Source organism: Perognathus longimembris, chromosome 14 (genome assembly GCF_023159225.1).
Source record: "Perognathus longimembris pacificus isolate PPM17 chromosome 14, ASM2315922v1, whole genome shotgun sequence".
NCBI classification, from domain to species: domain Eukaryota; kingdom Metazoa; phylum Chordata; class Mammalia; order Rodentia; family Heteromyidae; genus Perognathus; species Perognathus longimembris.
In genome coordinates this window covers 39,028,791-39,056,125 of record NC_063174.1, presented here as the reverse complement: position 1 = coordinate 39,056,125, position 27,335 = coordinate 39,028,791, and the positions used below count along the sequence as shown (strand labels likewise).

The following is a 27,335-nucleotide window of genomic DNA, read 5'->3' as shown; positions in this document are numbered from 1 at the left end:
TGATCTGGGGCATCACACAAACAACTCCTTGGTTATGGTGGTCTTTTGGGGGGTAACATCTCTAAGGGTGATAGGTTGCTGAATATGAGCACTCAACCTGTACAACTGACACAACAACCTTGTGTTGCCTAGGCAGAGAAGAACATGCTCTGGAGACAATTGTGCCATCTGAGGGCACATTGCCACTGCTCATGTTCATGGAGACAGACAACAGAAAGGAAAGGATGCAGGGGCAAGAGGGCATAGCTCATGAGGCAGAAGCTGTGATGGAAACATGGCATAGTGTGCAAGTCCATGAGCAGAACACCTCAGAATGTGACTGTAACACTGAAGTCCACACAAATGCACTGCTCAAAGTAAAACTTACACTTAAATCTATGGCACTACAGGTACCTGTTTACAAGGGGTTAAAAAGTTTTCATCTCTTATGCCAGCTTTGTAAGCCAGAGTATATTTAGTGCTTGTTTTCCCTTTCAAATTACGTAAAGAACTGCTCTGAAGTGCAGCTGCTAGTTATTAATGTGCTTAAAATTAGAAAAATTATGAGTAAATGGAAGGCAGCAAATACTGGCAGATATTAAATGCTCACTCCTATTTAAACTTGCTCCCACCAAGGGTAAGTAGGTGGAACAGACAATTTTGTATGTCACTCACAACCCTCTGCCCTTTTATCTCTGGGACCCAAATTCCCATATAAGGGAAAGAAACAAAACAAAACAAAACAAAATGCTTCTCCACCCCCTCCCCAAGTATTTCAGTGGTAGTCACTGAAGGAGGCAAGGGCAGAGGACTGCTTGAAATCATAAAATCATCACAGCTGCCATGTGGCTTTCAGAGATACTAGAGGAGGGGATGTGATGGGAAGGCTGGGAGAGGTAGCCTGTTCTGTCCCCTCCTGCTCCCAGCACTCTTGCAAGCTCACTCAGCTTTGACCCATCCCCCCAACAAACTGCCTCAGCTGCCAGTGGCCAGGAGTGGCAGTCATATTTCTAGGCTGTTCTCTTGCAATGTGAGCCTCTTGAAGAGGGGGCCTACTGTGATATGGACATGCAAACAGGGTGCACAGAGGGCTTTTTATTGTTAAAAAAAAAACGCAATGGAATAGCATCCAAGGTACACAGGAAACTGCAGGAGTAATAGGATTCAGCACCAAGTGGGAGGTGCATAGAGGAGAGGGGCATGTTAAGTTACCATCAAGGGGCTTATTCTAGAGTGCAATGGTGGAAAGCGATCATTTCAAGTGTGGATTTTGGCTTACTGGGAATGACTTTCTGCAGCAAAGGAAAGCTAGACTTAGCAGTATGTAGGTGGAAGAGGGACAGAAGAAGACGGCACCATGCTGAGTGTGTCTGCAGGGGTGACAGGGAGAGTGGGGTTGTGCTGCTGAGCAGAGTGGAGACAGGAGGACATGGTCAAGAGCGTGGGTGCTCAGGAATGCGGCAGGCTTAGAAATACAGCTCCCGAAAAAGCAGAATAAATGTGCGTCTGAATGCACAAAAGAGAAAAGCTACAGCAGAATTCACAGAAGGAAAAAAAGACAGATGAGAGTTATGGTGTGATTCATGATCAGGCACACAGGTCCTGGGACAGGAGTGTGCTGTCAGGTGGATCTGAACAGACAGGGGAAAGGACAAGACCAAGTCGAAACCTAAAGTCCCCAAATCATGGTCCTTAATGAACAAGGGCCAGAACAAGAAGGTACCCATTATTAGTGAGCCTTTTCCTTAATAATGCTAGATGAAAGGATGGATGGGTGGATGGATGAGTCTTCAAACGGGTGGCTGACCCTGCAGGCTATACTGTCACAGTCTGGGAAAGACAGAGGGCAATGGCAGGCCTGGGTTATTATGATGGCTATAGGAGGCTGGGAATACAGTTCTGAAAAATACTCAGACCCAGCAGCAGCTGGGCTGCTGTTATTACTAACTTCTAGACTATTCTTGTGGAGATTCAAATTTAGCAGGTTGTAGGGGAGGCCTAGCAATCTGTTTTTAACAGGTATATCAGGCGAAGGCTGTGGGACAAAAGGGCTCACAGAGGGGAAGGGTAGGTGCATGGAGCAGGAAGCCCCCCCACTGACCACTTGAACAAATGCAACGGCAATCAATTGTGTCTGGGACATAGCCATTCTGCCGGGCTGATGCAGGCACACTTACCATGCAGTGACTTCATTCCTAGGGTGTACGATGGCCTCCGCAGCGGCAGGGACTTGGGGAGAGATGGGTACGTGCTGCTGAAAAGGACGTCGTTGGGCAGTGCTTGGTCCAGAAATGAAGCTCTTGAGGTGAAGAAGTGCTCCCTCTGGCCGCTGTAAATGCTCTCATCTGACAGGGTCCTGTGCAAGGCCCGCCGTGAGATGGGGGTCGGGGGAAAAGGAGACTGAGGGGAGGACAGCGCGTGGAACTAGAAGACAGGGGAGACAGGCAGGCATCAGTGTCGAGCTCAGAAACCTTAGAGCAAGGGTGGGGTGGGAGGGGTCATGAGATAACTGCTCTGGATGAGCCCCTTCTCATCATGGGGCCCCATCTATTTCTCCATCCTTAAGAAGGTAAGAGGAGTTTCCAGTTGTTACTTCATTTCCCTGGCTGCTGGTGGGTGGCATGTCAGGGACCATCTGTAATTCAGACCTAGACTTTAGTGGATTTATCAATATTACACAGTGGACAAGAACAAGAAGTTCTTTGTACAACTACTTAAAAGATAATAATAAAAGAAAATGACAGAGCAGGGAGGGCAGCCTCGAAAGTCTGTCAAGTGTTAACCAGCAAGGGCTGGTTAACAAAGATCTTTGATTATCAAAACAAATTAACTTGAGTAGTAGGTGACTCTTGATAAACATTAATTGTGAAGTTTTATTAATTGAACCTCTCAAGACAGAAACTTTCAATCCTCCTTCCTCAGCCTCCTGAGCACTGGGATTACAGACATATGTCACTGTGTCTGGCTTCTATTTATGAAGTAACAAGGAAATCAGCTTTATAAATGACAAAATATTTAAACCAAAATATTTAAACCACCAGGTCTCTGGTGGATGTGTTTTGACTTTGGTGACCAAATCAGATTTCAGTTAAGATTTTTCCACACAGAGCAAAACTTTTGAGAATTCTTTTAACTGAGAAACAGTAGACACAAACTGAAATATCCAGCAACAATTCTGTCTGTGAACAATTAAGTTATCCCTCTTCAGGTTCAGGCCCTTGATGGGGGACAGCTTGGGGTGAAGATGGGAAGAGGAGCAGAGTCACTGCTGGCAGAAAGGTACCAGGGTACTTTCCACCACAGGGAGAATGCAGAATGACCAAGAACGGCTCTCTTATAATACCAACCCAGAAACCTGGAGCTGACACTCAGGGTCATTCATGTGCTCTGGGCCCTTGCATGTTTAAGCCAAGGGCCAATCAAGTCAGAGACAGAGTTTCTGCACAGGCACAGGCACAAGGTAAAGAAGTCCAAGGCCTAAACTAACTGGGGAAAAAAGTTTACTTTTTAAAACTATTTTGTACTGGTCCTGGGGGCTTGAACTCAGGGCCTGGGTGCTGTCCTTTTGGCTTTTTGCTCAAGGCTGGCACTCTACCACTTGAATCATAGCTCTACTTCTGGCTCTTTGGTGGCTACTTGCAGATAAGGTAAATCTTCAAACCACCATCCTCAGATCTCAGCCTCCTAGTAGCTAGACAGATGTGAGTCTCCGGTGCCTGGCCTAATCATGTTTACTCTTAAAAACTCAAGCCCAGTTCAGCCAAGGTCCCTGAGATGCCCAGGTAGTCCAGCTGCCGCAGTGAGGGCTCTGCAGGGGAGACTCGCTTGGTGTGGAGGTGGTGATTTCCTTCCTCACCTATGATAAGAAGCACTAGAGAGGCTAAATCATTTCCTGATGGTAGTTTTTTGTTGTTTTAAAAATTAGACCTCTGCTATCTTCAAGGTTCTAGGACTATCACGTAAGGCGTCTGCCTGCCAGGCCGGAACTCCAGAGCTTAGAACCACGTATTCAAAACCTGTTACTAAATCTTATTTGTGCTGTCTCTGGGAAATACTAATAGACTTCCAGATCCTCCGGGTGGCGTGCTTTACTCGGAGTTGTAGCATCCTATACCACAGGCAGGCAGGTTGGGAGTGGAAGGACACTTACTTCCACAGGAGCTTCCCAGAGCTCATGACAAAATAATGCTGCCGTGGCCCCCTCCCCTCTTCAATTTCCAGTCTCCAAGGTGTGCAGTCCTCCCTGATTCCCCAGCATGCCGATTCTTTGCCAAACCATATGCCATTGATTATTCTATTGCCAAACTGCGCTCAGGAAGGAAGGTGTCCCCCAAGTCCCCTAGATTGCAGTGGTGGATGCTCTGTCACTGTTCTCCAGGCAGAGCTCAGGGAAGCTGCTGGGATCCTCTGGGCTACAGCCTGTCTAGTAGAGTACTGTCATGTCCTGCAATAGGTGTCCTGTTGCTGGCAGATGAGCCTCAAAATGACAGACAATAACTCACAGGTAGCACTAGTAATCCAAGAAAGTCACTGTGGGTAGGTATCAAGTATCACGGCCCTAAGCTGGCCTCACCCAGTAACTTGAAGCCTGTCACAGTGCCTTGGGGCTTTGAGCCAGGGGCAGCCTGGGAGACTTCTTCAGGAATGCTCCCTGACAAAGCTGAGCCTTGGTCATTTAGACACACGTAGTTAGTTAGCTGGACTCATCTGAAACTGAGTCAGCTCAAGAAGAATGGAACCAAACAGAGCCAGCACATTCCCAGCTCTTGCTCCCAGCTGGCCCCTTGCAGTGGGTTAGAGCCAGCAGACATGCTTTCTTTACAGAGGGTCTCATGTTAATATAGTCACAGCACAACAAAGTGCACCCCTGACTCAAATAGAAATGTCAAATTCATTTTGAAATTGAAAGCCAAGTCCTAGAATAAGGGCAAAATAGACATTTGCCTTCAATTATTTCCACTGCACGAATAAATCAAATGAACGAGAGCTCTGAATTTGCTCTTTGCCAAAAATGTTCAAGTAAGAGTGAGTGGAAAGATTCTTTCCAGGGCAAGTTTTATTTTCCTCTGACCTCAAAGAAAAATATTTGAAATAAATTTTTACTTTGAAACTGGCACTTAAAAATTTTAATATACTTCTTTGGGTTTTGATGGATAAAGAAAGAAGTTTCAAGCACAATCTTCTGCAAGGTTGCTAAGGAAACCATTTGTACCCTGGATGATGAGTCAAAACTGCTAAGTGCTGGCTTCTGGAACAGAAATGACAGAAGTCAAGAATGGCTGCATATATAAAAACAGTCAATAATATAGTAAATCGTGTTAATAAATCATTTGTTTTCCAGCATAACTTCAGAGTGGTCCTTAGGACACACTGAATTACTGCCAGTGTTGATTTTTGAGTTTAGGAGGTGTACCTGACCTATATGGGAGAAATGTACACACGTATACACACACACACACACACACACACACTCACACACACAGTCTAGGGCCGGGAAAGCCTAGAACTGCCAAGAGCACGTCACCACCTGTCTGGTACACCTCTCCACTCTATTCAGTGAGAAGCTGTGAGTGGGAGAGGAACAATTCTAGCTTCCATTTTCAATCCATTCTCCCAGTTCTTATGAAATAAAGCTTCCCAGACCGTTCAAATGGAATTTATATGATTGAACTAAGAAAACTTTAGCTGAGTGCTGGTGGCTCCTATCTATAATCCTAGCTACTTGGAACACTGAGATTGAGCAGATGGAAGTTCAAGGCCAGTGTGGGCAGAAAAGCTGACCTCTTCTTAATCAATAGCTGGGAAGGGTGCTGTGGGCCTGTTATTCCAAGGGAAGCCTAAAGAAGTAGACAGATTGTAGTCCAGGGATGTATCTAGAGTTTATTGTATGAGGACGGATCATCCTTAGCAGAAATTAAGATTTTATTTCCAAAATAACCAGTGCAAAGAAGGGCTGGAGGTGTGGCCCAGCTGTATGTAGAGTACCTTCCCAACAAGTAGGAGGCTCTGAGTTCAAACACAAGTGTCCCCACTCCCATCCCAAGCCAAACAAACACACAAAGCCTCAAGAACATAAACCTTCCAAGTTTACTGCTGTGACACCTGGCCTGGATGCCCTTCTTCTGGGGCTGCTTCAGGATACTTTGGACAGAAGCACCTTATACTTGGAGAGGAAACTTCTCGGGCATAGCTCAATAAACACCAGTTCCCATCCTTGGCATGGGACACTGCAGAGGACAGAGAAGCGGAGCACCTCAGGAAGCTTCAAAGGCTCTCAGGCTGAAGTGAGCAGAACAAACCTCACCATGTGGTCCTACACAAGTCTGGCACTGATACATGAACTCAAATACTAAACCAGTACTCAGGGCTGGCAGAGGAGAAGACAGGGCTTTTGAGAAGTCACAAAGAGTCAACCATTTAAAGGAAAGCAGAGAAAGCTTTATGAAGAACAGAGATCTGGAATGTTTCTAAGACATGGATGAAGACTGGGTTTGCTAGACTGAAGAGGTCTATTTCCTTTTGGAATAGTCTGCTGTGATTAGCCACCCAGTAGGTCCTTTAGTGACTGGAGAGCACACCATGTGTGGCCAGCAGGTGAGGTGGGGGTTTCTGTGAGAGCAGGATGTGGAATCTTCTAGAGGCAGAAGGCATTGAAGGCCTTGTGGAAGGGGTTGATAAGGGTGCCACATGTCTGTAGAGTTTTGTGAAGCAATGTGATGTAAGGACCAATGACCATGAACCTTGAGTAGAATACACTAGAAAAAGCACAATTGTGGGGTAGGGACAGGTTAACAGGCATCAAGAGTGGAGGAACTAAATGGCTGTAGGGAGAGATCACTGTGAAAATCACCAGAAAATTGGGTGAGGGTAGGAAGGAGGATCTGGTGAGGAGGAGCCTCCCCCTGGAGGGTGGAACAGCGACCTACAGCTCCATCATGCCTGCTTCTCTAACTGCTTTTTATCCTAAGCCCTGTTCTGTACCTTAAAATTCTTCTGTGATTCAGATGTTGGGCTTTCAAGGTCGATGAGTTTCTTTAGGTCCTCCTCAATGGTGGACTTGGAGGTTGGCTTGGGGGACGCCCGAAGGTCCCTGGTTGAGGCGCGCAGCCTGGTGTGGGATATCTCATTCCCATCACTCTGATGACGCCTGGGAAGGAAGAGAAGATATTGTGAATACCAAATCAACAAGGTTGACTAGCAGGCATGATAGGCTGCAGAGGAGGGGAATCAACAGACATATGTTAAAGAAGAGAAGAGAATTGCTTCTGTTTACATCAGATCCACCCAGTCACATGTTAATCAAAACCCACTGAAACATGAAATAAAGTCTGATGAGCAAATCATTCTTCTGTAGGAAACTATTAGTTCTGCTATGCCAAAATTAGCAACATGTTTACTAAAAGACCTCCAAAGTATGAATTTTAAACTTAACCTTCACAAAACCGAAACAAAAGAACCACTTATCTTTTGGCTGTACTGTGTCAAAAAGTCCTTTATCCTCTGCTGTACTCACTCATTTTCTAATATAGAAGCCAGACTGTGTTCCCAGCCTCTGTGAGATGGTAGGAGGGTACAGTATGTGAGGCCAGCCTGGGCTATAGAGGGGGTTCTAGGACAGCCTGTGATATACAGTGAAACTCTGTTTTATGTTAAGGTTGAGACTAGTAGATTCAAAGGCACTAGAAGCAGTCTTAGCACCAGAGGCTCAATTATTCTGAAGTGTGCCCTTGAGACACAGTATTTCCAAAGGGAGCCAAGAGTCTCAGATCCAAATGTTCTGCAGTAAATCTTATTCAGGGGATGAGGGAGAGAAACAATTTAAGAGAATTTTGTTTAGGAAAGAAAAATAATCCTTCCACTAAACCAACCCCTCCAAACCCCCCAGCCTGACTTCTTTCTTTGTAAGACACTGTCCAAACCCTTTCTCTTCTGTGCTATCTTAAAAGCAAATTACTCAGCAAGAGAAGGAAAAGAACTCACTTTCTTGTGTCCATAAATCCCACGGAGTTAATAGTTCCTTCAGGTTTTTTCCATCCAATCAGGTACTTGCTAGTAGCTCCCTGACGGGGGTAGAATGTTCTAGGACCAGAAGAGGAGGAGGAAGAGGAAGAAAAGGAAGGTGCAAGCTGTGAGGAGGTGGCAGGATGAAGTTCTTCTTTAGGTGAACTTCTGGCACTGGAGAAAACAACCGGGCTGGCAGAGTGCCGGGAGCTCATGGTACTGAGGAGAGGCAGAACAAAGACAAAGGTCTTAAGTGTGCGTTTCAGGGTCACTATGTCAGCTACAGAGGAGACATCCAGGGTGGGTGTGAAGACCAGCTTAAAGAGCTGGGAATGTTTCATAAAATATGAATGGAGATGGTTGGCCAGCCTTTCTATATCCTCAGTAGAACTCAAGAGTCTGATCTCAGTCACAAATGGTCCCTGGGGCTTAGTTTGCACTTTTAAGTTAAAAGGTAAAAATAGTTAAGACTGTCACACTGGCACCACTGAACATGGTTCACACTAAAGTCTACAATGGGCAAGTGACAGAGAAAAGAACAGGGGAAGGCCTGGCAGGGTCACTGGCAGTGTATTTTGTTTTCTTAGAAGGGGCCACAGTGATTTTCCCTAAGGCCAAGGCAAGGAAAAGAGAAGACCGAGAGGGATATAGCTCTCCTTTCATGGTTAAGGGTGCATGCACTGAGATCTCCTTCCCAAGGGCTTTTATATGGACTTGAAAAAGCTGTTCTACATCAAAGAAAATTTAGAACTGACTAAGGCAGAATTTTCAATACTGAGAACTAGAGAATGGCTACAATGGCCTCTAACTGCAGGACCTCCACAGGCTCCACAGACCCAAGGTCATACTTCTTTTTGGACTCTCCTGAGTTCTCCTACTTAGGAGTCCAAGGACAGGTGATTCCTCCTGCAGTGAACTTTCTGTTGCTTAAGGTTTTGCAGTACATGGTCAATGGCAGTTCCTTTTGTCAAAATCTGTCAAAACCCTGACCTAAACAAATATGGGCTTTAGTTAATCCATGAATATTGACTGCTTAGCTAACTACACTAACGTGAAAGGAGCAAAAGGCAGGGGGGATAGAGTACACGGGAACTTTGTATTATTTCTGAAACTTTTCTGTAATCTGAAACTATCTGAGTATTTTAAAATGTATGGTAAAAAACAGATCTTAATTGTCCTGAGATACTACATATTGGTGAAAATATATCTTGACACTCCCACTTCAAACTGTACATAAAATCAATTCCAGCTGGATTATATATTTAAGTTGTACATCAAAAGATCCTGGACTATAATACAAAAGAAGATCTTTATGATGGATGCAGACGCTTCTTTAACAGGACCATAAAGGAAAATATTGAAGACCATTAAAATCAAGAGCTTTTCATGAAAGGACACAAACTAGGAGAATATGTGCACAGTATTTCCAACAATAGGCTCCCCAAAGGAAAATGCAAAGCAGTTTGAAAAATTTACTCAAAAGAGGACATTCAGCCAGGTGCTGGTGGCTCAAGCCTGTAATCCTCACTACTCAGCAGGACAGATATCTGAGCATCATAGTTCAATGTCAGCCTGGGCAGGAAAGTCTATGAGACTTTCATCCTTTAATAAATTACCAAAAAGAAAAAAAAGGCCAGAAGTGGAGCTGTGGATCCAGTGGTAAAGCACGAGTCTTGAGTAAAAGACGCTCAAGGATAGAACCCAGGCCCTGAGTTCAAGCCTCAGGACTTGCCAAAAAAAAAAAAGAGGACATTTAAAAGGCATAAACATTGGTATGTGTGTCCCCAAAGTTACCAAAGAAATACAAATTAAAATCATGAGGAACCACTACCATATCCATCAGAAAAGGCATAAACATTGGTATGCGTGTCCCCAAGTTACCAAAGAAATACAAATTAAAATCATGAGGAACCACTACCATATCCACCAGAATGATAAAATTAAAGAGTTCTAATATCAAGAACCAGAAAGGATGAGAAGCAACTAGAACTTTCTGCCATGTGGAGTATTGCTTGTCATAACCATTTTGGCAAGCTGATTGATAGCTTCTACTAAAGCTAAACAAAGTATATCCTATGATACAGTAAGTACTCTCCTTCCAATTCAAAAGAAATGCACACTGAGTTGTAACAAAGAACATGCTGAAGAATTTGTAATATCCCTCAACTGGAAACAATCCAAATGTCCAACAATAGAATGGATAATTGAGTTGAAGACTGTCCTAACCATGTCAATTAAAAAAAAAAAAAACAAGCTAAGGAAACAAACTAATGTCACTTGCATACATGGGTAAATCTGAACCAATGTAATGCTGACTTAAAAAGACAAGAGACACAGTAATGCAGTTGGTATGGCTCGATTTATAGAAATCCTCCCAACAGACAAAATTTGTCTAACTCAGGGTTGTGTTTCCCCTGAGGAGATGTGAAAGATCAGGAATGGGACAAGCATGTGGATGATGGTAATATTCTTGTTTTTTTGATCTGGACTGTGATCATGTGAGGTTGTACAACCATGACTGTGCCTTTTCCTGTATGGATATTATCCTTCTATGAAAACATATGCACCAAATAAACGAGCCAATAATCTGAGAGGAGACCTTGCTAGTCCTTGAGGCTCAGACAATGGAGTAGAACAAGATGTGGGGAAAAGAGGAAACTAAGCAAAGCTCATCTGGAGGGCTTTCCATACACACTGGATCTTATTTATTTCAGATCAAATAGAATCATCCTCTTCATCTTTATAACTAAGAAGGAAGAACTGGATTTAAACTTTGCAAAAATATAGTAATAAATGCTTAGCTTTACTCTGGCATCTCTCTTTCCCCCCACAGATAATTTCCAGATAAAGAGAATAGAAGAAATCTCATAAAATTTCAAGCATAACAATATAATCATGTTTCTTGATAACTACTATCAATTTTAAGGAAATGCAATGTAAACTTGCTTCATATTAAATCGATACCAGATAAATAATACAGAATAATATTAGATCTCTGCTATGGTATGAAGATTACAAGTAGAAAGGTAAAAGAAAAAAGGAAGTGAGTAAAAACACAGAGGATGAAGTAGCTCATAAAGACAATGACACCAGAGGCCAAGATTAGAACAGCCTTTGGCATACTTTCAAACAATATGACAGGCTTGTGGCTGTTACCAGGGGAGATGACCTAGTCTTTTGGTTTGCAGATTTCCCTTGGTTTTACTGTCTACACCTCACAACACTTACAACACAGATATCTCAAGCCTGGTTGGTGTTTGGAACAGATTCTGGTAAATGGAAAAGTAATGAGCTGTTATGATCTGGCTTACACATCTTTCATCTTGGATAATCATGTGCTTATTTTAACAACTTACCATGTCTTATCATATCCACAAATGAGTGCAGGTATGTTTGAATTACTAAAGCCAGTTCTCAAATTGGAGTAAGTGAAAACAGATTTCTGCTACCCTCTAGAGGTTTGGGTTTAGGGAGCATGAGAATTCTTGCTTCTGATGTCTTCCTATAGGATGCAATGGTCCCTAACTCACGTTTTGAAAACCATTGTATTTGAGGTACTTTTGAGTTCCCACATTTTACATTGTATCTTGATATGGTAACCTACTATGATAATAGTGGGCTAATAACTCTGGGGATTTCACAGACTCAAGGTTCTATCAAACCAGAAATAATTGGCCAGGTGTGGTAGTTCCTGCCTACAATCCCAGCTATTAAGAAGATGGAGACTGGGCACACATCTGTTATCTCAGCTATGTGCGAAACATAAATAGGAGCATGGTGGTCCAAGCCAGTCCAGGAATAAATCCAAGACCCTATTCAAAAATATGTAAAACAGAAAGAGCTGGAAGCATAGCTCAAACGGTAGAGCACCTATCTAGAAAGTTCAAATCCTAGCACTGGAAAACCCACACCCACACAAGCAGATTCTGAGTCGGGGGTGTGTGGGATTATCACGGAGACCACAGTTCAGGTAGGGTGGTCCTGGCAACAACTGAAAGATCGTACCTGAAAAATAACTAAGGCAAAAAGGGTTTGGGTCATAGTTCATGTGGCAGAGCACCTTACTCGCAAGCTCTGAGGCCTTGAGTTCAAACCCCAGTATGCTCCCATTAAAAACAAAACTAGAAACAGCCTGGAGAGTAGAAAGCAAGTTGAGGGTCCATTATTTTACAAACCATTCTTCCAGGTTGTAGAAAATAGCTACTATGGTTTTAGCAATACTTTTTATATTGTATAAAAAGAAAAGTTAAAGAAAATGCTCAGAAACATCAAAGGAGACAGTGACATATATACCCTCTACAATTTCAGAGGTTTCTGTTTCTCTGGCAAACACCAAATAAGTATTTGTTCTTGGTTGTAAACTCGTTGAAGGCAGGAATTTAATGTTCTTCACTTAACAAAATACCAGCAACAAAGTGGACTCCCGCCATAATATTCCTTGAGCAAATCTTCTTATCTAGTTTTGTCAGCTTGAATTACAGGTGTATTTAATTCCTTTATCTCTTTGCAGTTGCTCCATGAAGGCTTGCAAGGTTTTCTTTTCTTTTTTTTTTGGCCAGTCCTGGGGCTTGAACTCAGGGCCTGAGTACTGTCCCTGGCTTCTATTTGCTCAAGGCTAGCACTCTGCCACTTGAGCCACAGCGCCACTTCTGGTCGTTTTCTGTATATGTGGTGCTGGGGAATCGAACCCAGGGCCTCATGTATGAGACAAGCACTCTTGCCACTAGGCCATATCCCCAGCCCCTTGCAAGGTTTTCTGTCCTGTTCACTATCATATTCTTCATGCCAAGGATAGTCCTTGGCAATTGTAAGCACTTAATATATGATAAAAGAAAAAACAAAAGTTAAGTGGGTGATTAATTTTCAGATGTAAGTTAGAATTATGTATGCAGATTGTGTTTTGCTCTAAGTATTAAAAACAAGCTGTTGCTTTCTTTTTACTGTAAGAAATGGTCAAATCTACAAATGATGTTTCTGCTTCTAAGTGTATCTCATAGGGTAATCACTTAAAACCACCAGACCTGGTTATTGGTTTTATCTGTGAAAATGACAGTAGATACTCTGGGTGTGAAATGCCAATCACACTTTGTTCACTAATGGTTATAAATCAGATAGCTTTATTTAATAATTGGTTAATTTGGGAACAAAGATATAGGCAAAAACAAATATTGAATTGGCCTATCTTTGTTCCTTAATGTGCAGTATACAACTCTCAGTATGAGAGGGCATAGAGGGGCTGGGGATATGGCCTAGTGGCAAGAGTGCTTGCCTCGTATACATGAGGCCCTGGGTTCGATTCCCCAGCACCACATATACAGAAAATGGCCGGAAGGGGCGCTGTGGCTCAAGTGGCAGAGTGCTAGCCTTGAGCAAGAAGAAGCCAGGGACAGTGCTCAGGCCCTGAGTCCAAGCCCCAGGACTGGCCAAAAAAAAAAAAGAGAGGGCATAGAGCATTACCTGTAAACTCTTCTAAAATGTGCTCAGTGCTAATCCCAGAGGAGCTGTTATGGAATAGTGTTGGGAGTTGCCTGGACACTTGAATAAAAGCTCCCTGAAAGTGTGCATACCAATTAAGAACTATACCCAAATCCATGTGAATTGTTGTATTTGGTAAAAATCCAACTTCCTCTTTATCCAACTCCAGGAGGTGAAGCCATGGGAACAGTGTTTCTGAAGCTACGGGCTGTGGTCCATGCAGGTCGAGGTCAATGCAGAGTTAGATTTTTCTAGAGTCCCACAAATCTGTATTTGAAACCATTGCTGAAGGCTCCTTCTATTCCCCAGAGTTTATCAACTATTACAGGAGCGTGTAGACATCTCACTCTACAGTGGGCCTGTCTCCTCCTTTCCTGTGGCTTTGTCTTTGGGCAGCTGTGAAGGGAATTTCATTGAAGCTGACCACCTTGTTGGTCTCAGACTACCTTGAGGATGTGCAGCTGCATGTCTCCCAGGGATCTCTAGTGGGGGTTTAATTACAGTATAGCTAACATAAAGCTGACAGCCTTAAGCTTCTGAAGGGGAAATATATGGCTGTGCCATTGCATAATCCTACAGATTTTATGTTAATTCAATAGGCTCCAATTTTGTTTTACCTGTGGTGACTTAAATTACTTGATAGGAATTGTATAAGAAGGTATCAGGCTAATAATACAAAAGGAAAAGAGTAGCAAATATACGAGAAGGGACAACTGCAGTTATCCATTTCTTTTCTTACTGTAAAAAAAAGAGTTTATATGTAAGCATGGCCAAACTACATCAGATAAGATTTACTCAGAGTATCTCTGTGTTTGTGAACAGATCATGACTTCCATTTTTTTTTTTAAATGAAGACCATAGGGAACTTCTTTCCCCCAAATGGAACAACTTAGGATTCTGTTTGGCCATTTTAGGATATGAGTTTTGAAAAAGAAGAGAACACATAGATGTAACACCATAATCACAAGAAGGGAATAGAGTAACAGAGAATATGAGAGTCTGAATTTTCCCAGACTTCTCATCCTGACCTGATGCTCAAAAAAAGCCTGAACCCATGGTGCTGCCATTTGGTTATTTTGCATTCCCTGTTGTGGTAAAACTTCGTAGGTAGGAAGGATGAATGGGCAAAAATGATGCTACTAATAGTGCACTATTAGTTGACTTTGCAAAGGAATAAACCATTGGGACCTGACTAACATGAATCAAAGCCCCAAGTGTCAAACATATGAGGGCTGGGAAAAATGCTGCAGATTTCAGCATCATCACTGGGACCACACCTTCCCATGAAAAAACATCTGCTAGCCACTGTGTGCTGCTATAAGGTGCTGAGGGGAACAGTTGGACTCATCTGCAATTCAGGCATGGCACAAGGCGATGGGTTTTAGCCAGGCTGGTCCTGCTAAGGATGGTGTTTTCTGAAGGGGGAAAGCAGTAATTAGTCACCTGTCAAATGGCTGTGGCAAAATCTGGGCAAAGGCTGAATGCTGGCCTAGTACCAAGGGGAGGGGAGCTGAATGGGTTTCCTGTGATTACTTGTATAAATAACAAGTCTTTCAGTGACAGATAATATGGAAGATAATGATTAAGCAGGGCTCTGCTGACTGACTGTGGTCAATACCAGCCAATTCGATACTATATCTAATACTGGCTCCACAATTCAGGAGGGCTTCAGGAGACACTAATTCCAAAGCACTGGGGAAAAATAAACAAGTGAAGTGGGGATGATTAGACTGGTGAGAGGGATATCCAAGTGACTACCTCTTTATAAGAGGGGTATATTTAGTATCCACAAAAGCACACCAATACCGACAGCCTAGGGAAACAAGTGGCTTAGGTTAAGAGGTGTATGCAGCAGCAGAGGCTTCAGGGCCCACTGCTGACCAAAAGATGAATAGGTCTTCACATTAAGCTTTTCAAAATAAGGAGCTATCAACGTATCTGCAAATATATTATCACACTTGGCATAGTTGAGACAAATATCCTGCCTAAGTTTGGCATCCAAAAAGGATAAAGGAAGAGGAGCACTGGTGGCTCACGCATGTAATTCTAGCTACTGAGGAGGTTGAGGTCTGAGGACAGTTTGAAGCCAGCCTGGGCATCAGAGAGAGTCTTATCTTACTAAGCAGAAAAAAAGCTCAAAGTGGTGCTGTGGTTCAAGTGATACAGCATTAGCCTTGAGCAAAAAGGTGAAGAGAGAGTTGAAGCCCCAGTACCAGCACAAAGGAGTGTGTGTGTACGTACACACACACACACACACACACTCTAATTAAAATGGCAACAAAGAAGCTGTCAGAGAACATGCAAAATCAAACACACAAAGGAAACAGAACCATACAAAGCTGTCATAGACGGCTGGGAGAGACACATGGGTGCAGCAGGAAGAAAGGCAGGCAATGAAAAGCCTAGAAAACTGACAACCTCTTGTTGTCCAACTTAAATGGACATTGACATCTGACAACTTTCTTTATTCTTAACAAGCACTGAGAAGTCTTTAGAAAATGGACTGGCTATTAGGTTACAAGTAAAGGACCAGATTGGGGAAGTGGCCTGATGGGTCACAAGGCTGGTCAGTGGTAGAACTGAGATGTGAACTTTATCTCAGGCTCCAAATTTATTTTCCTTACGGTTTTCTCTCCATTTACTCAAAGGTGAAGGGACATGAAAAGAATTAATCCTTTTCTCATGATCTGCACCCAACAACTGGGACAGGGCAAGAAAGCCAACCACATATTCATTTTTAGGAAAGATTTATCTCTGAAAAAACATATATATATATATATATATATATATATTTCCTTTCTGTTGTTGGTCATGATGCTTGAACTCTGGGCCTGAGCACTGTCCCGGGGCTTCTTTTTGTTCAAGGCTAGCTCTCTACTACTTGAGTCACAGCACCACTTCTGGCTTTTTCTGAGTAGTTTGTTGGAGATCAGAATCTCACAGACTTTCTTGCCCTGGCTGGCCTTTGTGATCTTCAGCTCTCAATCTCCTACGTAGCTAAGATGACAGGCATGAGCTACCGGTGCCCAGCTCTACATACACTCTTCACTGCCTGTTTTGGCTGCACCTTGAGGAACAGGACCAAATGTCAAACAGGAAGAGAACTATTGTACACACTGAATACAGAGAAGTAGAAGGATCTTTCCTGTGAAGATTTGTTTTCTGTTAATGATGAGGTTACATTAAATTTCCATCCTGACAGGAGGCTTTAAGGATAGCAAACAACAAGCTCTGTATGTTCAGAATTTCTTTTGGCTCTATGACTTAATGGCATTTGGGAAATTTGGCTTTAGCATCTTAATCAAATGACGGGGCGAGCTGCTTTTAGAATCAAGTGTTGCATCAAGCATTTGTGGCTTCACAAAAGTCTCATTTCAACCAAAACAAATCTATTTTTGGTTTTGCAGTCAGCAAAAATAACCAAATTCCTGGCAAAATAACTAACCACCCATCTCAACTGGGGGAAACTTACCAGGGTATTTTAGACCTGATTACCTGGAGTTCTGCTATATAAAAGCAACTGCCGGGCACCAGTGACTCATGCCTATAATCCTAGCTACTCAGGAGGCTGAGATCTGAGGATCGTGGTTCAAAGCCAACTCGGGCAGGAAAGTCCATGAGACCCATCTCCAATTAACCACCAGAAAACCGTAAGTGGGGCTGTGGCTCAAGTGGTCCAGTCTTGAGCTGAAGACTTCAGCCCAGGGGCAGCACCCAGACCCAGAGTTCAAGCCTCACAACCAACCAAAAAAAAAAAAAAGCAAAGCAACTATATCTTGAATGTTGCTTGTATGAGGAGCAACAATTAACATCTAGATAGAGGCAAACAGAGATAAGTCACACCATTTAAGAGAAGTTCTGGGTTTGGAATTTTAGAAAATGCACTTCCAAATTCTGCAGAAAATAATATTCTCATTTAGAAAAACATGTACGAGAGGCAATTAGTTGTTAATAATTGAAGATTCTCTAGGCAGAAAAAGATTTAGAAAGGGAAATATGACAGATGAAGGACAATGAAATGATTTCTAAAGTAGGCATAATTTTCAGATAGATAAGATGCCGGAGGGGGTAAGAGAACAGCATCTAAGCAGTGTCTCTAAGACACACAGAGGCACACATAGTAGCTGATAAGTACATCAGTCTGAAGCTTTTGTTAATGTTCCCTGTAAGCTGTATGCAAGGAGCTCTTCTTGCCTTTTACTTTTGAGCAACATACAGCTTTTCTGGCATGAACAGTTAATTTAGTAAGTCAACCAGAGGAAGTCTACTCATGAAATTGAACTGCACTGGCAACTCTGGGCAGGCATTTCTCTTTGTCTTTAACCAACCTTTCTAGTGAATATCAGGCAATGACCAACACATATGTAGATCTCAATTGACATTTGCATAAATAGTATTGAGTGTTCTTTCTGATGTTATTTTCCAGATTTCTAAAACATTTATACAGAAATGACCTTACTAAAACTAAACTATGATATACAAGGCCTTTAAGTACACTTAAATATAAAAACCTATACATACAATACTATAGCTGGGTGTAAGAAAAGGTGTATGTGTTGCCAGTCCTGGGGCTTGAACTCAGGGCCTGAGCACTGTCCCTAGCTCCTTTGTGCTCAAGGTTAGCACTCTACCACTTGAGCCACAGCACCACTAGTGGCTTTTCTTTCCCTATGTATGTAGTACTGAGGAATTGAACCTAGGGCTTCATGTATGCAAGGAAAGCACTCTACCACTAGGCCATATTCCCAGCTCCCCCCGCCTTTTTTTTTGCTAGTCCTGAGGCTTGAACTCAGGGCTTAAGCACTGTCCCTGGCTTCTTTTTGCTCAAGGCTAGCACTCTACCACTTGAGCCAAAGTGCCACTTCTGGCTTTTTCTATATATGTGGTGCTGAGGAACCAAACCCAAGGCTTCATGTATACGAGGTGAGCATTTTACCACTAGGCCATATTCCCAGGCCCCCCCATCCCTTTCTTTTGTGGAGCAGAGTATGTTGATTCCTGACTTGGAATTGAGTTATTAGCAAGGCTTAGAGTCATCAAGCAAAAAGTGGGAATAGTAAGAAAGTTCTTCTCCTTTGTTCACCAGCCCTTGTTATGCAGAACATGTGACAAAGGAGGGAAATACTCCTGTATAGGAGGCAGGACACATATCTGAGAACATAAGTGGGTCTTAATTTGGCTATAGGCTCTGACCAGGGCCAGTGGGAAGCAAAAGAATTATCAGACAGTGAATGTCTGGCTAATAAGAGTGGGCAAGAGGCCTAGATACACAGAGAAGTCAGGTTAGTATTTTACTGAAAAGGTATTCTGTTAGATATGGAGTATATCCCTCAAAAAGCTCATGAGTTGAAGACAGTCCCAGCTGGTAGATCCAGTCATTGATTAAATCATGAGGAATCTGACCCATTAATGTTTAATCTAGTGATGGATTTAGCATTTGATGCCCTTACTGGAAGATGATGAAAACTTTCTGAGGAAAGCTAAAGAAACAGGCCACCAGGACTGTGTCCTTGGGAGCTGAATCTTGCTCCTAGACTCTCAGTTTCTCTGTGCTTCCTGGCTGACATGAGGTAAGCTGCTTCTTCCACTGCATGCTCCCACCACCGTGATGTGCTGCCTCATTTCAGGCCCAAAGCAAGGGATGCAGCTGATTTCAGAGTGATATTTCTGACATTGTGTACCAAGATAAATCTTTCTTCCATCCAACATCAGGTATCCCACTGGTCAGCACAATATACTAACTGAGGAAGTCCTTGGCTGCCATACAAACGGGGCTTACCTATGACCAAGGCCAGAACTCTAAAAGCCCTCTCCCCAAAACAGACAGAAAATAAATCTACCCTGCAAGAATATAGTAATATTGGAATTATTTTCACCTCTCCTATGCTCACTACGAATAATTTTTTCTTGAAATATCTACTTTAGGCTAAAGAAGGGAAAATAGCATTACAAAAAAAATCCTATAGAAGTTAAAATACATCCTTAGCTTTCCAAGCTTCATAGAAAAAATGTATATTCTAGAAAGCAACATTTTAGATTAACAGACTTTTAAAAATGTAGCAAGTTATCAGTAGGTATTGCTCCTCTTAATGACATTCAACTATAACAACCCTAGTAATTACCCACCTGCACTAATATGGTCCTCATGGGGCTCACAAAAAACCTGCACAGTCATCACCAGAGAGACTGGAGGACAGAGGGGGTAGGAACAGCCCAGCCAGAAATATACAGCAGGACTTAATCACTGTAATTTAGAATTTTGTCACCGAGTCCCAGGTACAAGCTCTTTTATGCACTGTCAAGAGATCTCCACATTAATTGCTGTTCCTGTCTTTTGAGGACACAAACACTCTAATTTGCTGTGATTTTAGCTTCTCTAGCAATGTGTGTTTGGTGGCTAAGTCCCCTTTTCCTCCAGAACAGAGAGGCTGTTAAAGCCCTGATTATCCAACTCATTCTGCCAAGATCAACAGACTGAAGTTACAAAGCATCTCTGTTTACCAGAGTCTAGAAATGAATGTGACTCAATCCTCTGGTGGGCGGGAAGTCCTGCCACCCTCCCTGAAAGACCACATTCTTTTTTCCTGGTAAGTTTAACTTTCAGTAGAAGAGTTATTTCTAGGTGATGAGTTCAATGATTCTGCATGGTACATTGGAGGCAGAAAATTTACATAATCCTTTAAGGCCTTGGGATAACTTTAGTCAGCACAATTGGACAATGAAAATCCAGGTGCCTACTTTTTACCTGTGGAGAGGGGGAAGCTTTGTGGATCCCATAGATTTGTCCAATGATGGCATGACTCTAGGTTTTGTGCTTTGGCATCAGAGGCCCAGCTCTTTGCAACCTTGCTCACAGTAATGGCATTCTGTACAATCCTCTGAAATCTATTTTCTGCTGCTATAGATGGCTCTATAGTTGGAATATCATTCTTAAGTAAAAGTACCTTCCTTTCAAAAGGAAGAACTGCTCACCAAAGAAATAGGAGTCAAACTAAACCTAGAAACTACAGAGAAACCACTCTGAGGTGAAAAATGTCAAAGTCAGAGAACAGTCTGCAATTGGTGAGATGGTGGGTGGGATAAACCACTATAATTCTGGGACATGTAATCTCATGGGGGTACACCATTAAGGCATTTGATGCCTAGATTTCTGTTCTGCGTTACACACATTCCTTATCTCATTTGAGCTCAACACTCTTACTGTGTGAATTGTGGAAGGATAAAAGGATGATGATGAATACTCAAGATACTGACTTCATTTTTGTTTGGGTGCCATGGCGTTCCCAGACAGATCACAGATCATTTTAAAATAAGGAATGTGGGAGTGGGAAACAGACACACATTGGTGAAATGCTTCCTCCCCATGGGCCTGGAATTTACAAAGAAGGAAAGCTTAAAAATCTTATCAGTAAGAATACAAACACCAGCAGTATGGAGATTCCTCAGAAGGCTCAATATAGAACTCCCCTATGACCCAGCAGCCCCACTGTTGGGTATCTATCCAAAAGACCACAAACAAAATCACAGTAATGCCACCAGCACAACAATGTTCATCGCAGCACAATTTGTCATAGCGAGAAGCTGGAACCAACCCAGATGCCCATCCATAGATGAATGGATCAGGAAAATGTGGTACATTTACACAATGGAATTTTATGCCTCTATCAGAAAGAACGACATTGTTCCATTTGTAAGGAAATGGAAGGACTTGGAAAAAGTTATACTAAGTGAAGTGAGCCAGACCCAAAGAAACATGGACTCTATGGCCTCCCTTATTGGGAATAATTAGTACAGGTTTAGGCAAGCCATAGCAGAGCATCACAAGGCCCAATAGCTATACCCTTAGGAACACATAAGATGATGCTAAGTGAAATGAACTCCATGATATGGAAACAAGTGATATATCACAGTTATAACTACTTTCAACGTCCTATGTGTATGTGTAGTTTCTATTATTGATGATGTTTTGTATCACCTTCCTATGTTTGTACCTACACTATCTCTGTAATCTTATCTGAGTATATTGGAAACCGTGTTTACTGGTATTGGAAGTAGGAAATTCAAAGGGAATACCAAATTCGAGAGACACGGGGTAAAAAAAGAGAAATAACTACAAAAGCAATACTTGCAAAACTGTTTGGTGTAAGTGAACTGAACAACTGGGCGGGGGGGAGGGAAGGGGGGGAGGGAGGGGGGCATGAGGGACAAGGCAACAAACAGTACAAGAAATGTATCCAACGCCCAACGTATGATACTGTAACCTCTCTGTACGTCAGTTTGAAAATAAAAATTTGAGAAAAAAAAAAAAAAAAAAAAAAAAGAATACAAACACCATGAGAAAGCTAAGTATTTAACTCCAAATTAAGTGGAGAATATCTTCTTTTATTAAGGTTGTTGGGGGCTTACTGAGTGATTATAAACTTGGCTTCTCATTTGAAAAATAAAAAGCTAAGTTAAGCTTTTCTATTATTTTTATTTTTTTCGCAGAGTATAATAAAAGAAACTCAGGAGACAGCAAGATTAGATACTATTACACAAGTTGACCAGTGACTGACAACAATGAGGGATAAGAGGACAAAATGATTCAGAGGCTGAAGAACATAGAGAGACACTTCCTCCCTCAGAGAAAGATTCCTACCAGACTTGTGATTTTAGAGGGAATAAAAAAAATGTCATTTCTTTTGTTTAGTACAATGATTGCCATGGATACAGGGGGATGTGTTTTTCTGTTCTGAAAGGTACACGGAATATGTCTAACTTTAGCTATGGGTTTCCAGTTGGACATCTCCATGCTCAACACTTCACTGTCAGGAGCCAATTACTGAAAAAAGTTACCATGAAAACATGGGTCAGTGATGTTCTCAGACAGTGAGAGAGTGGGAAGGATGTGTTCAGAATCATGAAAAATAATGCTCTTACACTTAGCAAATACTTCTTATAAAAATACTATCCAGATCCTTAAAAATCTTTACAGGAAAAATCCATTGTATAAAGTCTATCACTAAGTGGAAATTCAATTACCAAATCCCTTTCTAATTCTGGAAAATAGAAAAAAAAATCTAGCTGAGCACCAATGGCTCATGATCATCCTCAGTTCTTAGGAGGCTGAGATCTAAAAATTACAGTTTGAAGCAAATCTAGGCAAACAGATGTGAGACTTTTATCTACAAATAACCAACAAAAAGTCACAGGTGGAGGTATGGTTCAAGAAACAGTATTAGCCTTGGATGAATAAGTCAAGTAAGAATGCAAGACCCTGAATTCAAGCCCCAGGACCAGCACAATCAAGAAGTCAATCAAGCAAGCATGGACCAGATTTTATAAAAATGAAATCTAGGGCAAAGAATGTGGCTTAGGGGTAGAATGCTTGCCCAGCATGCATGAAGCCTTGGGATCAGTGCTCAGTCCCAAGCCCCAGGACTGCAACAAAAAGAGAGAAATCTAAAAAATTTTCTCAACTTAAAATAATGTCTTATGATTGTAGGGCTATTTTGCTGGCATGTAAATGTCATAGGATACATAAAAATAGTGTTTTTTTAAAAAAAAGATAAAAATCTACTGCCTATGTTGAACATCACTGTATGTGTGTACTGTGGAGTAAGTAAGGTGGGGAAGGGATGGAAAACAGGAGAGGAGAGCAGCATGGATGGACAGTTACCTTGTGTGAGAAGCAGCATCATTTATACTGAAAGTGCTGTTCTCCCTTGTCAGAGGGCTTGAGCCGCCTTGGCTCTTGCTGTGGATGTCCAAGCTTAGCGAGGACTCTGCTTTCCGGTCCATGCTGTGGCTCTCTGTCTCTAAAGTCCGATCTGCCATGGAGAGCACTTCACTGGAGCTATGCCACAGGGGGGCCACTTTCTCCTTGCCTGGCCCTGAGCGGGGTGATGAGGTGGCAGCCCCCAGGGAAGCTGTACTGCCGTGGCTGGGCCCATAGGAGGTGGTGTCGATGCCACTGTCAGCAGAGGTACCCTGCAGATAGTTGTAGCTGTTGAGTTCAGATTCTGTGCGGTCCCCATCATACCACTTCTCATCACTGTGGGCACTTGACGCATTGCTGGAGAGGGTATTGCTACTGGAGTGGCTCGAGTAGTGGCTATCAGCCTGCAAGGAAAGTACAATTGACTTCAGAGCAAGGTTCCACTTCTCCACAACCCAGAAGAACAATGGGGAGCAACACTGTGACATGCAGTCTAGTTTTGGAATTCTAATGGCACACAAGTTCCAAAGTGACAAAGTCAAAAGTAAGGTAGATCCCTGGGAAAACTGCGGTGATGGGTCCATTTAGTAATGCTTACGGCAAGAGTGAAGAAAAAATTTCTTTTTAAGGAACCGATTTCTCATTATTTGACTTATGCTAAAATATCAATACAATAGTACGGAGATCATTTTAATTGAAGTCATCACAGAAGTTTTAAATATCTTAAAGAAAGGAAATGACATTTCCAAAAGACTTATAATTAGAAAGTATGCTTGATTCTAGTGTTATTAGTGTTTTACTGACCTTTTGAATTGGTTATATTGAGATATGAACTCAAGGTCTCATGTTTCTTAGTCAGGTGCTCTACCATTTAAGCTATGTCTTCAATTCCATGCTCGATTTTGAAGTAATACTCAGTGCAGACAGAAGACATATATACAAGATGTCCACACAATAAAATTACTCAGCCAGAAAAAGGAATGAATTATAGTCATGCTAAAATATGGACAAATATTAAAAACATGTCTTGTGAAAGAAGTGTGACACAAAAAGTTATGTATCACATGATTTCATTTGTCCACAGACACAAATGATCGTTGATCATTTAAGTTTATGCAGGGTGGACAGGAAGAGTCAGACGCTAGCTGATACAGGCTTAATATTCTGGAATTAGATCCTGGTGCTGATTATACAACTCAGAATATTAAAAAAAACACCGAATGGTATATTTTAAATGAGTGAATATAGTGGTATGTGATTAAATCTCAAAAAACAAACAGAGCTTTTCTTTTTTTCCTCATGTACACATTTTTTATTGTAACAAAGCACTTGTACACTTTAAATGTTTAAAACTGAGTATCATCTTTCCTTTTCTGTCTAGTGACAGAACCTTTTCTATATACTAATTTAGATGCTTAGAGCATTCTCTAGAGTTTACAAAACAAAATCAGGTAAGTACTTGTTAGAGAAAAAGAGAGGAGAGAAGGAATTATGGTGTGAAGGAATGAACATGGTCTTTACTGGCCAAGGCTGGGAGAAGACACTCATCCTAACATGAAATATCTTTTTCCCTTAAGAATCAATCCCAGCTGCTTCAGTAGAACTCTAATTTTCTTGGAACAACTTATAAGATATTGCTCTGAAGCCTTAATTTCCTTTGCATAGGGTAAAACTTCTTAGCTTTATACTTCTTGTCATCAATTTGGAAGCCCCAGTCCTGTGTGGCTACTGATGCTTATTTAAATGTGGCTGGTTCTAATATAGACATCCTCAGAGTATAAAGTAATGTGAAGATTCCTACAGAGATGTAATGTGAACCACCATAACAGTATTTTCTAATAGCCATCTAGGTAAGTTGGTGTAGGCCTTTAATTCTAGCATGTGTGATGGACAGGCAGCAGGATCACAAGTTGGAGGCCAGTGTGGGCTACCATAAGAGACTCTATTGCAAAACAACAAAAAACACAATATAACCCCCTCCCCAAGAATAAATTTAGTAGCCAAAAAGTTTAAAAAAGAGGAAAAATAAAATTTTAATAATCTGACAGCCTAATCTTTCCAAAATACTACAGAACTGTGACATCACAATTCCTCAGTAAATCACCCTCCACAGAGCTAAATATAAAGTAGTACACTTCTCATGTTTATAAATTCAGTGTTCAATATGAACCTTCTCATTAAAAGTTTTTTGAACATCTTTATTAGTGATATTAAGTAGAGCACTCCCCCATTCTATCAAACAACATGAATATAAATACTATTCTACAAGGAGACAGAAGAAGGAAATCAGCTGCCCTGGAAGGGAGAGGGAGAGTGATAAGGGACTGTGTGTTATTATAGTAAAAGGACAGTATGTGTAGCTGTGGAAGATGAGTAGATGCAAAAGAAGCAGTTTGTCCCTTTGACTGATGCTTCCATCTATCTCAAGTTTACAACTATGTAACACTCATCTTTTTCTAGCACATTTCTAGCATTAATATTTTAGGATTGTTTGGAAATGAACCAATCTTTTTCCATTCAGATACATGAGAATGCAAGGGCATAACCATGAGATTAGTTTACTCTAAACCAACCTTATAGGGCCATGGCAGCAAATTCTCCATTAGGATGACTGTCTCTTTGACCATACAGAGCAGAGCAGAGCAGACTTGTCTCATTTTCACATCATACGAAAGTATGTTGCTAGGAATCTACTGTATTACTACTCTAAGTTTACAGTTAACTTACATGCCCTTGTTTGTTTGGAGACAAATGAACCACTGGATCCTGCCGCATTAATCTCCCACTGGGGCTCTCTCGGAAAGCTGGCAGTACCTTTGATACTGCTGGGAGATGGCATGTAGGCTCTGGAATACAGCACAGGACATTATGGCGCAGGTACTAAACAGATATAAGCACAATTGACAAATGGCGCCGGCTTGCCATTGCATCTCAGTTCACTGACCAGCCAACTCTGAATTTTAGCACTAAGCTTGTTCAGAGTCTGCACATTAGATAGCATGTCAGAAACTAGGTGGCTGATGGGTAAAGCTTGAAGCTGGTGACAACATGTCACATCATATACATTTAGCAGTCAGGAACCACCAACCAAAGGCCATGAAAAATGCAGCAAAATTTGGTACCAATTTTTGGTTTGGGAGCAAGTTTAGAATCTATGGATTAAATTAGGCAATTCATTCACTGCAAAGTATGGCTAATCTAGCTCAGTCTACATTCCCTAGACAGGCATGGATGCAATCCCGTGTTACTTACCATGACATTTTGGAAATATTTTACCTGTATATTCATGCTGCTCGAGGACAAAAGAATTGAAATCCTGAGGTCCTCTATAACTGTAAGCTAAGCACAACAGAAAAGACACACAGCAACTACTTTACTTAAAACAATTGCTTCCTTTTGGACTCTAAACTGGCATTCAAGATTGAGATTCCAAAAGTGAGAGACAGGTGATTAATCCTCTAACATACTTAGAGCTGATAGCAAGAATTCTGGATTTCTGCAACATCCTTTCCAGCATGCAGAGGATGAGGCAGACTAACTCCTTGAGTCTGGCTCGAAATCATTTCTAAGAGCAGAAAGGCAGAAAAACCAAGTATCTGTGGAGATGAGCGAGCCAATCAATAAGCAAGTTAAACTCGTATGTGTCAGTTCAGTAGGGCCCAGTCTGTCATACACCGGTGTTTGAGGACAGGTGGGCTTGCCTAACAGGCAAAAATCTCAGCAATCTCCATAATGAGTCATTGGAGAAATATCCTTGTATAATTTGTGCATAGGAAGGTCAGACTTTTATTCCTCTACTATCACATATGGAATAAAGAAAATGTGTAAGAATTATTTTTCTCAAACTTTGCCTACAAGGCTTACAGTAAGCAAGTTTTTTTTTTTTTTTTATTCTTTCTGATGTACCAATTAAGAAAGGCTGGGTTCTTTATTCTTCTGGACTACCAAAACTTACAAGTATTATTTTAACATAATATTCTAAGCTGCAAATTTTGAGCAAAAATAAGCCAGTAGTTAGGTCTCCTATACTATGGTGAAAGGGGTGTCTCTGAAGGCTCCAGGGATAACTCAGATATTATGCTAAAAAGAAAAAGTATGCCTTACTTGAAGGAAGAACAACTGTGTATTTCACCCATATTCATGTTAAGAGTCTCAGTTACTAAGTAAGAGTGGGGTGCCCGAA

At 41.7% G+C, this 27,335-nt stretch overlaps 1 protein-coding gene across 6 annotated transcripts in view; it reads right to left on the bottom strand.

Annotated features, from left to right (window-relative positions):
- The window catches only part of Sipa1l1 (signal induced proliferation associated 1 like 1), a 251,478-nt gene that overhangs the window by 6,754 nt on the left and 217,389 nt on the right, over positions 1-27,335 (bottom strand). For 4 of the 6 annotated variants that reach the window (XM_048362391.1, XM_048362392.1, XM_048362395.1 and 1 more), the window contains 6 exons: positions 26,429-26,491; positions 25,880-25,998; positions 23,114-23,556; positions 7,960-8,199; positions 6,961-7,126; positions 2,157-2,403 (listed from right to left, as the gene is read on the bottom strand). In XM_048362391.1, coding sequence (XP_048218348.1) covers positions 2,157-2,403; positions 6,961-7,126; positions 7,960-8,199; positions 23,114-23,556; positions 25,880-25,998; positions 26,429-26,491 — 1,278 coding nt within the window. The remainder of the gene's footprint in view (positions 1-2,156; positions 2,404-6,960; positions 7,127-7,959; positions 8,200-23,113; positions 23,557-25,879; positions 25,999-26,428; positions 26,492-27,335) is intronic. The other 2 variants (XM_048362397.1, XM_048362396.1) reach the window with 2 other exon arrangements.